Raw genomic sequence first — 12,673 nt, forward strand, 5'->3', positions numbered from 1 at the left:
AGCACACTGTTAAATACAATAGGTTTGTATTAAGGATACATTGAGTATGAAAATATAATAAAAAAATGATATTGATAGTACGAAAACAGAAGTGAAAATTTATTGTCAAACTAAAAACTAAAAAGGCAGTAAAACCATCAACCATCAACTATAATAAACCATTTCTTATTGACCCTCTGCTGTTGTTTTTTATTTGGTCGGGTTGTTGTCTCTTTGACAAATTCCCTATTTCCATTCTCAATTTTATTCATTTCTTATTTTTAAAATGTATCAAGATAAATCATTGATCTGACAAATACGATATGTTTGTTTAAATAAGGACAAAGATTACCAAGAATTTGATATAAGGAAACGTTGTTTATCTAACACAAATCATACGATAACTTTGTCATATGATACCATACTAGGCCTTTTGAGGTAAATATTATATCACTACAATGTATGTTTTTAAATTTCAGACATATATTTTGAACCATGTTTGTCATTGTACAAAAACGTTTTGTAACGATTTGAATCCATGGTTGTAAACTGTAAAAAAACGTATATTGTGGTGTGGTTATTCTATTTAAAACGTACTTATATCATATTCACAGTGCTATATGATTTCAAGTGCATGTCTGGATGAATTACTACATGTAGTATGTGAAACTTTCCTTATTTAAAATGGCGTACATAACTATTATATGATAGAAGGTATGTGTGTTTCTGTATGCATCGATTAACTTATTTATCCTTTTGTTACGATATGCATTTACCTCACATATAGCATTTTAAAACAGATAAACCTTTTTTTTTGTTAAATCAAAATAAATCAATTAAATGTGTTTGTGTTTACGTTATCGAATTAAACAGCTGATTTTTTTTATTGAGTATTAAGGGTATCAATTTGATATTTTTTTAGTGCGATATTAATACTGTTTTTTTTTTTATTTAAAAAGACAAAAATATAACGTATACCAATGATTACCTTTAATGATCATATTGAAGTTAAATATACTTATCTGTGTTAATATTTTTGTATACGATGAGTTATCTATTAGGACAATTAATTCACTAAAACTGTAGCTGTACACTTTCAGATTATATTTTAACTACGAGAACATGTATTTGTTACTCCCTGAAGTGTTGTTTGACTTTGATGTATGTTACACAGTTTTAGCTGTGGGATGCCAAGTATTGTCACATTAACCAATCGTGTCTTTTGAGTTTGCTGTCCCAGTCTTGTCGATATAACTTGACTATAAGCAAATGTCACATAAGGGGAAGGTTTAGCATACCATTTTCTCCGGGAAAATGTATGTTCCTAGTCAGGTGTTGATAGTAACTGTTGTTTTCAATTCCTTTCGATGATTGATATAGTCTTATGTTTGATTTGTCAGTTTTTATGGATTTTCCTCCTTTAGGATCTTTCCTTGTTTGCTCGGTATTTTTGTTTATTCTGATTGTATTCACCACACAACGATTACATGCATCAAAATGATATAACTTACGTATGGGGCGTTTGTACCTTTTCTTAAGCAACATATAAACGCATTACATAGAAGATATAATCAAATAACCTATAATATTTATTGTAGTTTTATTGCTACCCTTCTTTGACTGTTGTGTTCTAAATACGCCATAAATCAAGAAAATATATAAATTACAAACATTAATAAAATCCCAAGAACAGTTATTTCTTACCGTACGAATCAGGTATAGATATACAATTCTAAATATCTGCTAATCAGTTATGTTACATAACTGTATATTGCTGTTGACACTATTTCCGTATACCTTAAGATATAAGCAAACATTAGGTGTAGAAATGCATCATTATTTTAATTTTCCAAGTTGGAAACGGCTAAGTTATCTAGTTAAACATGATACTGCTGATCAAATTTCTAATAATTGTCAACCATGATATTGTTATGTTAAACTCAGCTGTCTTTGATATTTATATTTTTTAACATTTTTAGCAATGAATTCACCGTTACTACAACTTTTAAATACTACTTACGTGTATGTCAAGTAGCAAACACTCCCCCCTTTTTCTGCCAAAGTTCATCTTTATTATTAATATTGACATTGATCAATATAATGTATTGTATAATGCATTGTATGATTGTTTGTCTTTTTCCATTTTAGCCTAAAAGTAATTCTGACTAGAACTATTCAATATAATAACACTGAAGACTTTTAAAAACTACAGAGTTACTTGTTTTTTTTAAGTAGCAAATAACTTCCAATGTCATTTCTTCTTTCATTCTAGTATTTTGCAAATATATATTATCTATTATATATGAGGTAAGGTTTTCTTTTCATTTCAGACAACTATTATTTTTTACTTTACCTGTTCCATAAAACAACACTACCAATGTTACTACTTTTATTAATTTACACAACAGTACAATGGACAGTGAGGGCCGAACGTAAGTTTATTAATATAATGCAGGGTTCAATTTTATTGTAATACATCTATATCTATATCTATATATAAATATTTGATATTAAATGACTGAATAATAGCCAACGATAATTCTTACATGGCGATGGATCATATAATTATGATACAGTACTCTAGAAAACTTAATATATAACAAGATTAAAAGGGCACAACATCACCAAATAATAATAATAAAATGAACAAAAATTAAATATTTTGGATAACAGATATCCTTTATCAGTATGATGACAATGTGAAATGAATCATATCGATCTATTTTCATTATAAAACTATAACAATCTAGATGTGGTAAAGTTATCGATTAAGCAGCTCCATGTATACATTGCACAAACAATTTAATTTAAGCGGATTTTTCATTGTGTACATGAACAACAGAAGACACCTAGATTATTTTGACCCGGACTGAATCCGAGATTTGTTTATCAGCGAACTAGTAGTCAGAGTCATCATTAGTATACAAAATTTACTTCGTGGTATCTCAAAAAGTGCATTAATGTTCTTCTTTTATATCTTTCAACATTTATTTTAATTACATGATTTTCTACGAGTAGAAAACTATCAATCTTTAGACCACACACACAAGGAATAATAACTACTTACAGTTTAATCTGTCAAATTTAATATAATGTATTAATCGGCAAGAATATGATTATCACTAATGTGTGCTATCAAAAATCTTGATATTTATATTTATCTTACAGATAACCTTACGCCATTTGGCACAGCTACACAAAGTTCTAGGTTTATAAGAAGCACACCTGAAGGTGCATTATTGCCACCTATATCAAATAAATTTACTTTGGAGACATGTTCAACCACAAACGTGGACGGTGCATCATTTGCATGGTGGATGTTTGAAATCTCTTTCAATTCTGCATTCATCACCAATATAACTATTTACTACAGAGAAGGCTGTAAGTACATTCACCACACATATAATATTTACTATAGACTGTAGATCTACATAATATGTATTATAGTGTTATGTCGTGGCTTTTTTTTTTGTATTGGTTGTTAATGATTCGAGGTACGCTGTATCGGGTTCAGACTGGAAGAGTCGAGGGCTAATACAGCTGATCGAGAATCTATAGCATCATGAACATGACTTATACAGAAACAGCCAGTTCCTAACACTTATATCAAATGATTTTAATTCTTTTAAGTAGAATAAACTAAGCGACTTATCGTGAAGAAGATAAAACATTTCATAGCTGAGACTTTACTTGTTCTTTTGCATTCATGTCCATAGATTTTTGTCAACATTGTCAGATGTCATTTCTGAATTCTCGTCAAAGTAGTTAATATTTTTGCTATAAGCATTAATTGTATCAAGCAAATATAAAGTAGCTCAGAAGAATAAATCATACTCTAAGATCGTATGCGTTTAATGATTGATCAACGGAAAGTAAACAATATCAATGATTGAAGACATATCAATGGTTTCAAAAAAATCAAATCTTCTAACAAACACAAACTAAAGGAAGCACATTGATTTAAAAGAAGCAAGACGGAATTAGTCAACAGGACAGGCGTCACCTACTATGCATGCATCACCCGTATGAATGTTCACTTCTTCTAAATGTCGCAATTGATCGATCATAGAATAGTATTACAAATCAGACCACTATACAGATCTCAGATAAGGGCAATATGTCTCTAAGATGTTTGATATCAACACAGTTTACCTTTAGTCAGTTAACTTCTTTTGGTGACTATAAAACCAAGGTAGTGCCTATTCCAACTATCCATCTGCATAACTCTATTGGAGCAACATTTATGAAAGGAACACATCCCTGTTTATGTAGTCTATATAAGGTAAACATGCACGATCGTAACATATTAGCTAAAATATGTTAACGTAATACTTCAAAGTATACGTGTCCAACTGCTAAGGATTTGGAAACAGATACTATGAGTTTTGTATTAAATTAAGAGGATCGATATGTTTGGTTTGTTTTGTTACTTAAAACCAGATACATATATCGGATATCCGCCGAATAAACTGTTAGAATTTAGTACTCATATGAACTTAACTAGTACTGTTTGCTTGTTTTATACTGATAAAGGTTATAACTTATGAGTGCTGTATCGCATTTGTTGATATTAAATAGTTATCAAAGGTACCAAGAATATAATTTAGTACGCCAGACGCGCGTTACGTCTACATAAGACTCATCAGTGACGGTCATATCAAAATATTTGTAAAGCCAAACAAGTACAAAGTTGAGAGCATTGAGGACCATAAAAAGGTTGTACCAAACACGTCTAAGGTAATATATGCGTGACGCCCATATCAAAATATTTATAAAGCCAAACAAATACAAAGTTGATGAGAATTGAGGATCCAAAAATTCAAAAATGTTGTGCCAAATACGGCTAAGGTAATCTATGCCTGGGATAAGAAAATCCTTAGTTTTTTTTCGAAAAAATCAAAGTTTTGTAAACAGGAAATTAAATACAACGAGGTTTAGATATTGCAAAAACATGACTCATACTTGAACATGGTATAAACAAAATGCTACCATCAATTGAAAATGAAAATAATTCTTTTTCTATTATTGACAAAATAGATACTGGAGGATCAGTACTGGTTTGTTTTAATTCAGTTTCACATTCATTTGTTACAGCTGGATATAGAATGAACGGCTTTCAATTATATGTGACAAATTCATCTGTTATTCCACCGGTTGGTTATCTCTGTTATGCAGATGATCCTGGTATGCCATGGCCAAGCATTACCAAGACAATACCATGTAATCAACTTGGAAAATATGTCATTTATTACGACACTGTAGGTGATGACAAAACCGGACCTGTAGTGGAATTGTGTTACGTTGCCATTAATGGTAAGATTTGTATGCATGTGCAAAATATTATTTTCTAATGCACGTCACTGCCTTAATAGTATCAAAAGTACCAGGATTATAATTTAGTACGCCAAACGCGCGTTTAGTCTTCATAAGACAGTGACGCTTATATAAAAATATCTATAAAGCCAAACAAGTACAAAGTTGAAGAGCATTGAGGATTCAAAATTCCAAAAAGTTGTGCCAAATACGGCTAAGGAAATCTATGCCTGGGATAAGAAAATCCTTAGTTTTTCGAAAAAATCAAAGTTTTGGTAACAGGATATTAATAAAAATGACCACATTAGTGATATTCATGTCAACACCGGAGTGTTGACTTCTAGGCTAGTGATACCCTAAAGGACGAAAGGTCCACCAGCAGTGGCATCGACCCAGAGGTGTAAATAGTATCAAAAGTACCAGGATTATAATTTAGTCGCGCAGACGCGCGTTTCGTCTTCATAAGACTCATCAGTGACGCTCATATCAAAATATGTATAAAGCCAAACAAGTACAAAGTTGAAGAGCATTTAGTACCCAAAATTCCTAAAAATTGTACCAAACACGGCTAAGGTAATCTATGTCTGGGATAAGAAAATCCTTTGTTTTTCGAAAAATTCAAAGTTTTGTTAACAGGAAATTTATAAAAATGACCACATTATTGATATTAATGTCAACACCGGAGTGTTGACTACTGGGCTGGTGATACCCTCGGGGACGAAACGTCCACCAGCAGTGGCATCGACCCAGTGGTGTAAATAGTATCAAAAGTACCAGGATTATAATTTAGTACGCCGGACGCGCGTTTCGTCTTCATAAGACTCATCAGTGACGCTCATATCAAAATATTTATAAAACCAAACAAGTACAAAGTTGAAGAGCATGGAGGACCCAAAATTCCAAAAAGTTGTACCAAACACGGCTAAGGTAATCTATGCCTGGGATAAGAAAATCCTTAGTTTTTCGAAAAAATCAAAGTTTTGGTAACAGGATATTAATAAAAATGACCACATTAGTGATATTCATGTCAACACCGGAGTGTTGACTTCTAGGCTAGTGATACCCTAAAGGACGAAAGGTCCACCAGCAGTGGCATCGACCCAGAGGTGTAAATAGTATCAAAAATACCAGGATTATAATTTAGTCGCGCAGACGCGCGTTTCGTCTTCATAAGACTCCTCAGTGACGCTCATATCAAAATATGTATAAAGCCAAACAAGTACAAAGTTGAAGAGCATTTAGTACCCAAAATTCCTAAAAATTTTACCAAACACGGCTAAGGTTATCTATGTCTGGGATAAGAAAATCCTTTGTTTTTCGAAAAATTCAAAGTTTTGTTAACAGGAAATTTATAAAAATGACCACATTATTGATATTAATGTCAACACCGGAGTGTTGACTACTGGGCTGGTGATACCCTCGGAGACGAAACGTCCACCAGCAGTGGCATCGACCCAGTGGTGTAAATAGTATCAAAAGTACCAGGATTATAATTTAGTACGCCAGACGCGCGTTTCGTCTTCATAAGACTCATCAGTGACGCTCATATCAAAATATTTATAAAACCAAACAAGTACAAATTTGAAGAGCATGGAGGACCCAAAATTCCAAAAAGTTGTACCAAACACGGCTAAGGTAATCTATGCCTGGGATAAGAAAATCGTTAGTTTTTTGAAAATTACAAAGTTTTGGTAACAGGAAATTTATAAAAATGACCACACTATTGATATTCATGTCAACACCGGAGTATTGACTACTTGACTGGTGATACCCCCGGGATCGAAACGTTCACCAGCAGTGGTTTAAAAGCTGTTTTACTTTAATTTTAAAAGATATGCTCTAGCAGCATGAGCAATAAATAAATAAACAACTATCATGATCAGCGTTTTCTTTGTTGTTCGTGTTTATTTTTGACCTTGTCACGTTAAACAATGATGATTCCGCTATTAGGGTTTGACATTCCTTTTTATTTTTTTAATGCATAATTTGTTATACATATATTTTGTTTTGTTCACCTTGTATTTAATTAATAATGTTTTTTTTTCATCACACTGTTCTAATATTTGTACAATGGGTCAGTGTCTTTGGGTTTTTTTAAATGAATAAATGTCTTTCAATAAATGGGGAAACAGTCGAGGCTAGAAAAAACAATGACAGTTGGGTATTTTTTTTATCAGAATGAAACAGCTATAATGTGTAAAAAATTGAATGTTTAGATCGAATAGTATTTAAATATTGTAAAAAATGGGAACACTAATCAATTTTATGTTGAATCGCCTTAAACAGACCATTTTAAATTTTATTCTCTGAGCATGGAAACATATTTAAGCATTGCTATGCCATTACTACATGTCTTCATTTCTTCTTATTTTGATTCTTTTAAAGACGGGCTTCAGAATGCTCACAGAAATTACATACATTTTCGCTTAACTTCTTATAACCAAGTGTTACACCAACTACTTTAGAAATATGCAGAAAAAGAACTTTTACACGTATAGTTATTATTCAATTGAAAAGTCTTTGCCATAGTCACCTAGTCATATTCATAGATTTCTTTTCCAGATATCGAGTAACACTAGGTAGGGTTAACATGGTTTTTTTTTACTAATTGCAATGACAGATGTGTCCAAGATGTGTGTCTTTACAGCGATATTGGCTTTTGAATTAATTACATTTTTTTATTTCATTTCATTTTGTGCTGCAATCTATACAGATATTTTATTTTCCGTGTGATCTACAATGTATGTCTAGTTTGAAGTTAATAACACCAACACATGTTTGTACTATATAAAGATATTCATAAGTTACATGTATATCCGTTCAAATTTTGATGATTGCAGGATGTCAGAAGGGTATGTGGGGTACAGACTGTTCAGAAGCATGTTCATCTAGTTGCATCGGCCATCATTGCTATCCTAACAATGGTTACTGTGTGTGGGGATGTAACGAACAGAAATGTTTGAATAACAGATGGGATATATTAACAGGTGTTTGTACCGAGGGATGTGTTAGAGGACTCTCGAAGATTTGTAATTGTTACAAATGTACGTACATAAGCTTAGTAATGTTTGTTCAACAATCACAAATATATTTCAAATGTTGAATATGTCAAATTCAAGAAACATTAGAATACCATACAGCAGTATCTGTGTTATATATTTTCTAAGAAACCAATCAAATACTGAACAACTTCATGATTATAGCGTGATGACGTAATATTGTCGACGAAAACAGTTAGTTAAAGTTTAAATTACACTTTATAGATATTCTTATTATAGATACAAGTCTTGATAGTTATCAAAGGTAACAGGAGTATAATTTGATACGCCAGACGCGCGTTTCGTCTACATAAGACTCTGATAACTAAGGTAACAGGATCATAATTTGATACGCCAGACGCGCGTTTCGTCTACATAAGACTCTGATAACTAAGGTAATAGGATTATAATTTGATACGCCAGACGCTCGTTTCGTCTACATAAGACTCAGCAGTGACGCTCAGATCAAAACTTAAAAAGCCAAACAAGTAAAAAGTTGAAGAGCATTTAGGACCGAAAATTCCAGAAAGTTGTGCCAAATACAGATAAGGTAATCTATCCCTGGGATAAGAAAATCCTTAGTTTTTCCCAAAATTCGATGTTTCGTTAACTGGAAATTTATTAAAAAAAATGACCATATAATTGATATTCCTGCCAACACCGAATACGTTGTACGTCAGACACGTCTACATGACACTCATAGGTGATGCTTCAATTACAGTTGTACGTCAGACACGACTACATGACACTTATAGGTGAATCACAATAAAATTTAAATATTGCAAAAAAAGTCCGCAGTTGATAAGCAGTAAGAACCTATATTTTTGGTCCAAATCCGGATTTGGCAATCTATTCTTTGGGTCGAAACTGTAAGTACTTAAATTGCAACTGTATATTGTATTTGCATACTTTAGTATTTTTCATATTTGTGCCAGTTGATTATTGTGTTCTTAACGTGTAACTAAACTATTTTGTAACTTATATCTCTTGTGCAATGCTTCAATATTTCCTATTTTTCGCAAAACTGATAGCTTAAAACTAATGCGCTTAAAAGGTTTAAAATGTTTGCTACTTTGATATATCAGCTTTTTATAAGTACTAAAAAATGTAGAATATCTACATATAATAAGTTTGTATATATAACGTTAATGTACATATATCGTCAATAAATATGATTGTGTAGTTTGTAACGTTTTAAGTATATGAATATATATAATATATATAATATATAATAACAACAAGTCTAAACTAGATTGCGTTAGATAAAAACCGCAATTTTTATACTTGTGCATGCAAACCAAATGTATTGGTAGAGGGGTCTTAATACAGCACAAACAACAAGCAACATTATCCAAAAGAAAAAATATTGGAAAAACAATAAATTATAACAAAATGCATTCCACTAGCAGGTCGGACAACATATGTGCTTAAACCAGCCTGACTGTCATTGGCGACTGCCAAAAAAAAGATTAACTCTTAATAAAAGATGTATGACCATAGAGACTGTCAATGCTAACAATCATAGGTCACCGAACAGTCTTCATCAATGAGCAAAGCCCACACCGTAAAGTCAGCTATAAAGGACCTCGAAATGACAAATTTTAAATAAATAAACGAAAAAACTAATGGCTTAATTTATGTATAAAAAAATGAAGGTAAAACAAATACGTAACATAGCAACTTATGTCATCTACTGGAATACATGATTCTGACTTTGGACAGGCAAATTCAGATTGTGATGGATGTCTATTTATTCGTTTTCGCCTATATATTGCCATAAATGGAAAATTAAACTGTTTAAACATTATAAAAAAAGCAACTTCATTAAGATCAAACGATAATTTCATACCTTGTGTTTAATGACATATATTCATTGTAGAAACGCTAATCTTGTAATTTGTTTACAACAGGCATAATAGTCGTTCGTATTAGATCGTATAAGATAACATAAGATGATGATGATGATGATGATGATGATGATGATGATGATGATGATGATGATGATGATGATGATGATGATGATGATGATGATGATGATGATGATGATGATGATGATGATGATGATGATGATGATGATGATGATGATGATGATGATGATGATGATGATGATGATGATGATGATGATGATGATGATGATGATGATGATGATGATGATGATGATGATGATGATGATGATGATGATGATGATGATGATGATGATGATGATGATGATGATGATGATGATGATGATGATGATGATGATGATGATGATGTTCCTTATTTCTATAATGCAATATGTGTAGGTAAAAGAGCAAAGAAAAACTATGTGCAATCGATATAGAACCAGTCATGTAATTTTATATGAACTGACAGAAGCGTGACATAGGCTATCAGGTCCATTATCATTAGATCTGTCAGTACTTCACTTTATCTCGACGCTGATGGTAAGAATTAGTCAAAGTGATCGATATAACTACGTTAGCTTTCTCAATCCATATTCAATACTACATTTAAAGAATCAATTCACCTCCCATTTAATCCAGAACTGTACGACTATAACTGATCAACAACGTTCGAAATGCACATGACAAAAAAAGACAAACAAAAGTTCCAAAAAACAAGAAAAAAAAAGAAACATGATGAAAGACCTGGCTCCAAATTTAAATAAATCAGTAATACATTTCTATCATAGATTGTAAATGTATATCTTCCGGTAAAAATAGTTTCGTTAAAAGTCCGAGGATACATTGAATTCATTTTTGATAGATTTTGAATAGTTAGATGATGCTCTTTCAATCATGTTTTCTTTTAAAAACGATCTAGAATCTTAATGACACAAATAAAAGAAGAAGATGATTTTGAATGTTTTGCTATGAAAGATAATGTGTATCGATTATCGTTTTAGACAAATGTATAACCATGTTTGCTGTAAATACTTACAAAATTGCATTGACTATGACAAAGCTGGTTTACACAGATTGCAATGTGATGGAGTTGGACTAATTGATATGTTATCCTTAAAATAAATATTAAATTGTATTAATAGTACCTTCAATTGGATTTTGAATTAGTATCCGGTTACTGTGGGTACTCTTACATTGTCTTAGATGATAGCGGATATGTTTCTAGCGTCGTTACTACAATTTCGTCCCCTTTTCACGAATATGACTTACCGAATTAGATTTGTTACCTGGTTTTTACTTATACGATCAATAGGGCGGGAGCCACATGTGGAACAGGCTTTGATTACCTTTACGTAGCATAATTTGGTAGGGTCTGTGTTACTTAGTATCTAGTTTTCTACGTTGGGGTTGAGTTCGGTTGTTTGTCAGTTTGGCGTTTCAGTCTTTCATTTTCATTTTTCTTAGATTTGGATATCCGTATTGTATCTTTTTCCCTCTTTGAGATCATTTATATGTAATTTAGTCGATTGATTTTTAAATAAATAACAACCCGATGTCTTAAGCAATTTTAGAGAAATACTTCGATGTTTATCGCACTGTACATTTATTTCAACTCTGTCCAAGATTACGAGAAGAGATGAGGAGTATTAGTTTCCATATGCAACCTTACCACATATTTCACATGACTGTCTAAGGCATCAAACATGCTCTTAATTGTTTTAATACCAGGAAGATCTATATCATAAAAAGTTATCCTCTTATACTATGTACGACATAAATATTTTTTCAGTTTACGATATATAGGAACTGTTTATCATTATCATGATTATGGAACCATATTTAAAGAACAGAATCATTTTGTAATTTCAAATTAAATATTTGTAACTATTTAATGTTGATTCAGTAGAAAATGCCAGTTTGCATATTCTTTGAAAAAATCATGAGTATTGAACGAAAAATTTATGCATTTTGTTTTATGGAGGACTGTGTGAAGAGATTTATCGCCTTTAACATAAATTTTAAAACATTAAACGGCGTATGCATGTACATACACGATTGCATACTATATTCATAAAACTAAAATAAACGAGGTAAAGTAAACACTCATTTGTGCCCTTTGGCTGGTGTCTGCTCTTTTGTCCTGTTGTTGTCTCTTTGACACACTCCCCATTTCCATTCTCATTTTTATAATATACCAAAATCCATTATACTATTTAACTGAGGAAGACAGAACCTTTGTTTCTGGGTTTATACGTAATAAAGAGTTACCAGTTTTTTTTATCTTCAAGCTTGGTTTATAATTTATGATAGTACCTTAATGTAATATCTAAACAAGTATGCAATCAGAACGTTATAAATTACTTAGAGTGTTGACATACAAACATTAAAATTCGGCGTTTGACACATTCCACATTTCCATTCTCAATTTTAAATTCGGATATGAGAACATATTGAAAATAC

General features: G+C 31.7%; 1 protein-coding gene across 3 annotated transcripts; it reads left to right on the forward strand.

The window, feature by feature from the left end:
- Positions 1-444: 444 nt before the first annotated feature.
- LOC139487942 (uncharacterized) lies at positions 445-12,101 on the forward strand. Of its 3 annotated transcripts, none has more exons than XM_071273213.1 (6): positions 445-693; positions 2,310-2,411; positions 3,148-3,360; positions 5,074-5,292; positions 8,133-8,336; positions 11,716-12,101. In XM_071273213.1, the coding sequence occupies exons 1-6, from the start codon at positions 684-686 to the stop codon at positions 11,733-11,735; spliced, it is 768 nt and encodes a 255-aa protein (XP_071129314.1). In that variant the 5' UTR covers positions 445-683; the 3' UTR covers positions 11,736-12,101. The 3 variants fall into 3 exon arrangements, with proteins under 3 accessions (XP_071129314.1, XP_071129303.1, XP_071129294.1); XM_071273202.1 differs by lacking the exon at positions 11,716-12,101 and adding an exon at positions 8,571-11,154; XM_071273193.1 differs by lacking the exon at positions 11,716-12,101 and having other exon boundaries at positions 8,133-8,530.
- Positions 12,102-12,673: the final 572 nt, after the last annotated feature.

Source organism: Mytilus edulis, chromosome 1 (genome assembly GCF_963676685.1).
Source record: "Mytilus edulis chromosome 1, xbMytEdul2.2, whole genome shotgun sequence".
NCBI lineage: Eukaryota > Metazoa > Mollusca > Bivalvia > Mytilida > Mytilidae > Mytilus > Mytilus edulis.

Excerpts from the sequence above, each read along its gene's own strand:
- LOC139487942 (XM_071273193.1), top strand. Across the intron at positions 3,361-5,073 it reads TATTTACTACAGAGAAGGCT|CTGGATATAGAATGAACGGC; the intron begins GTAAGTACATTC and ends CATTTGTTACAG. Across the intron at positions 5,293-8,132 it reads GTGTTACGTTGCCATTAATG|GATGTCAGAAGGGTATGTGG; the intron begins GTAAGATTTGTA and ends TGATGATTGCAG.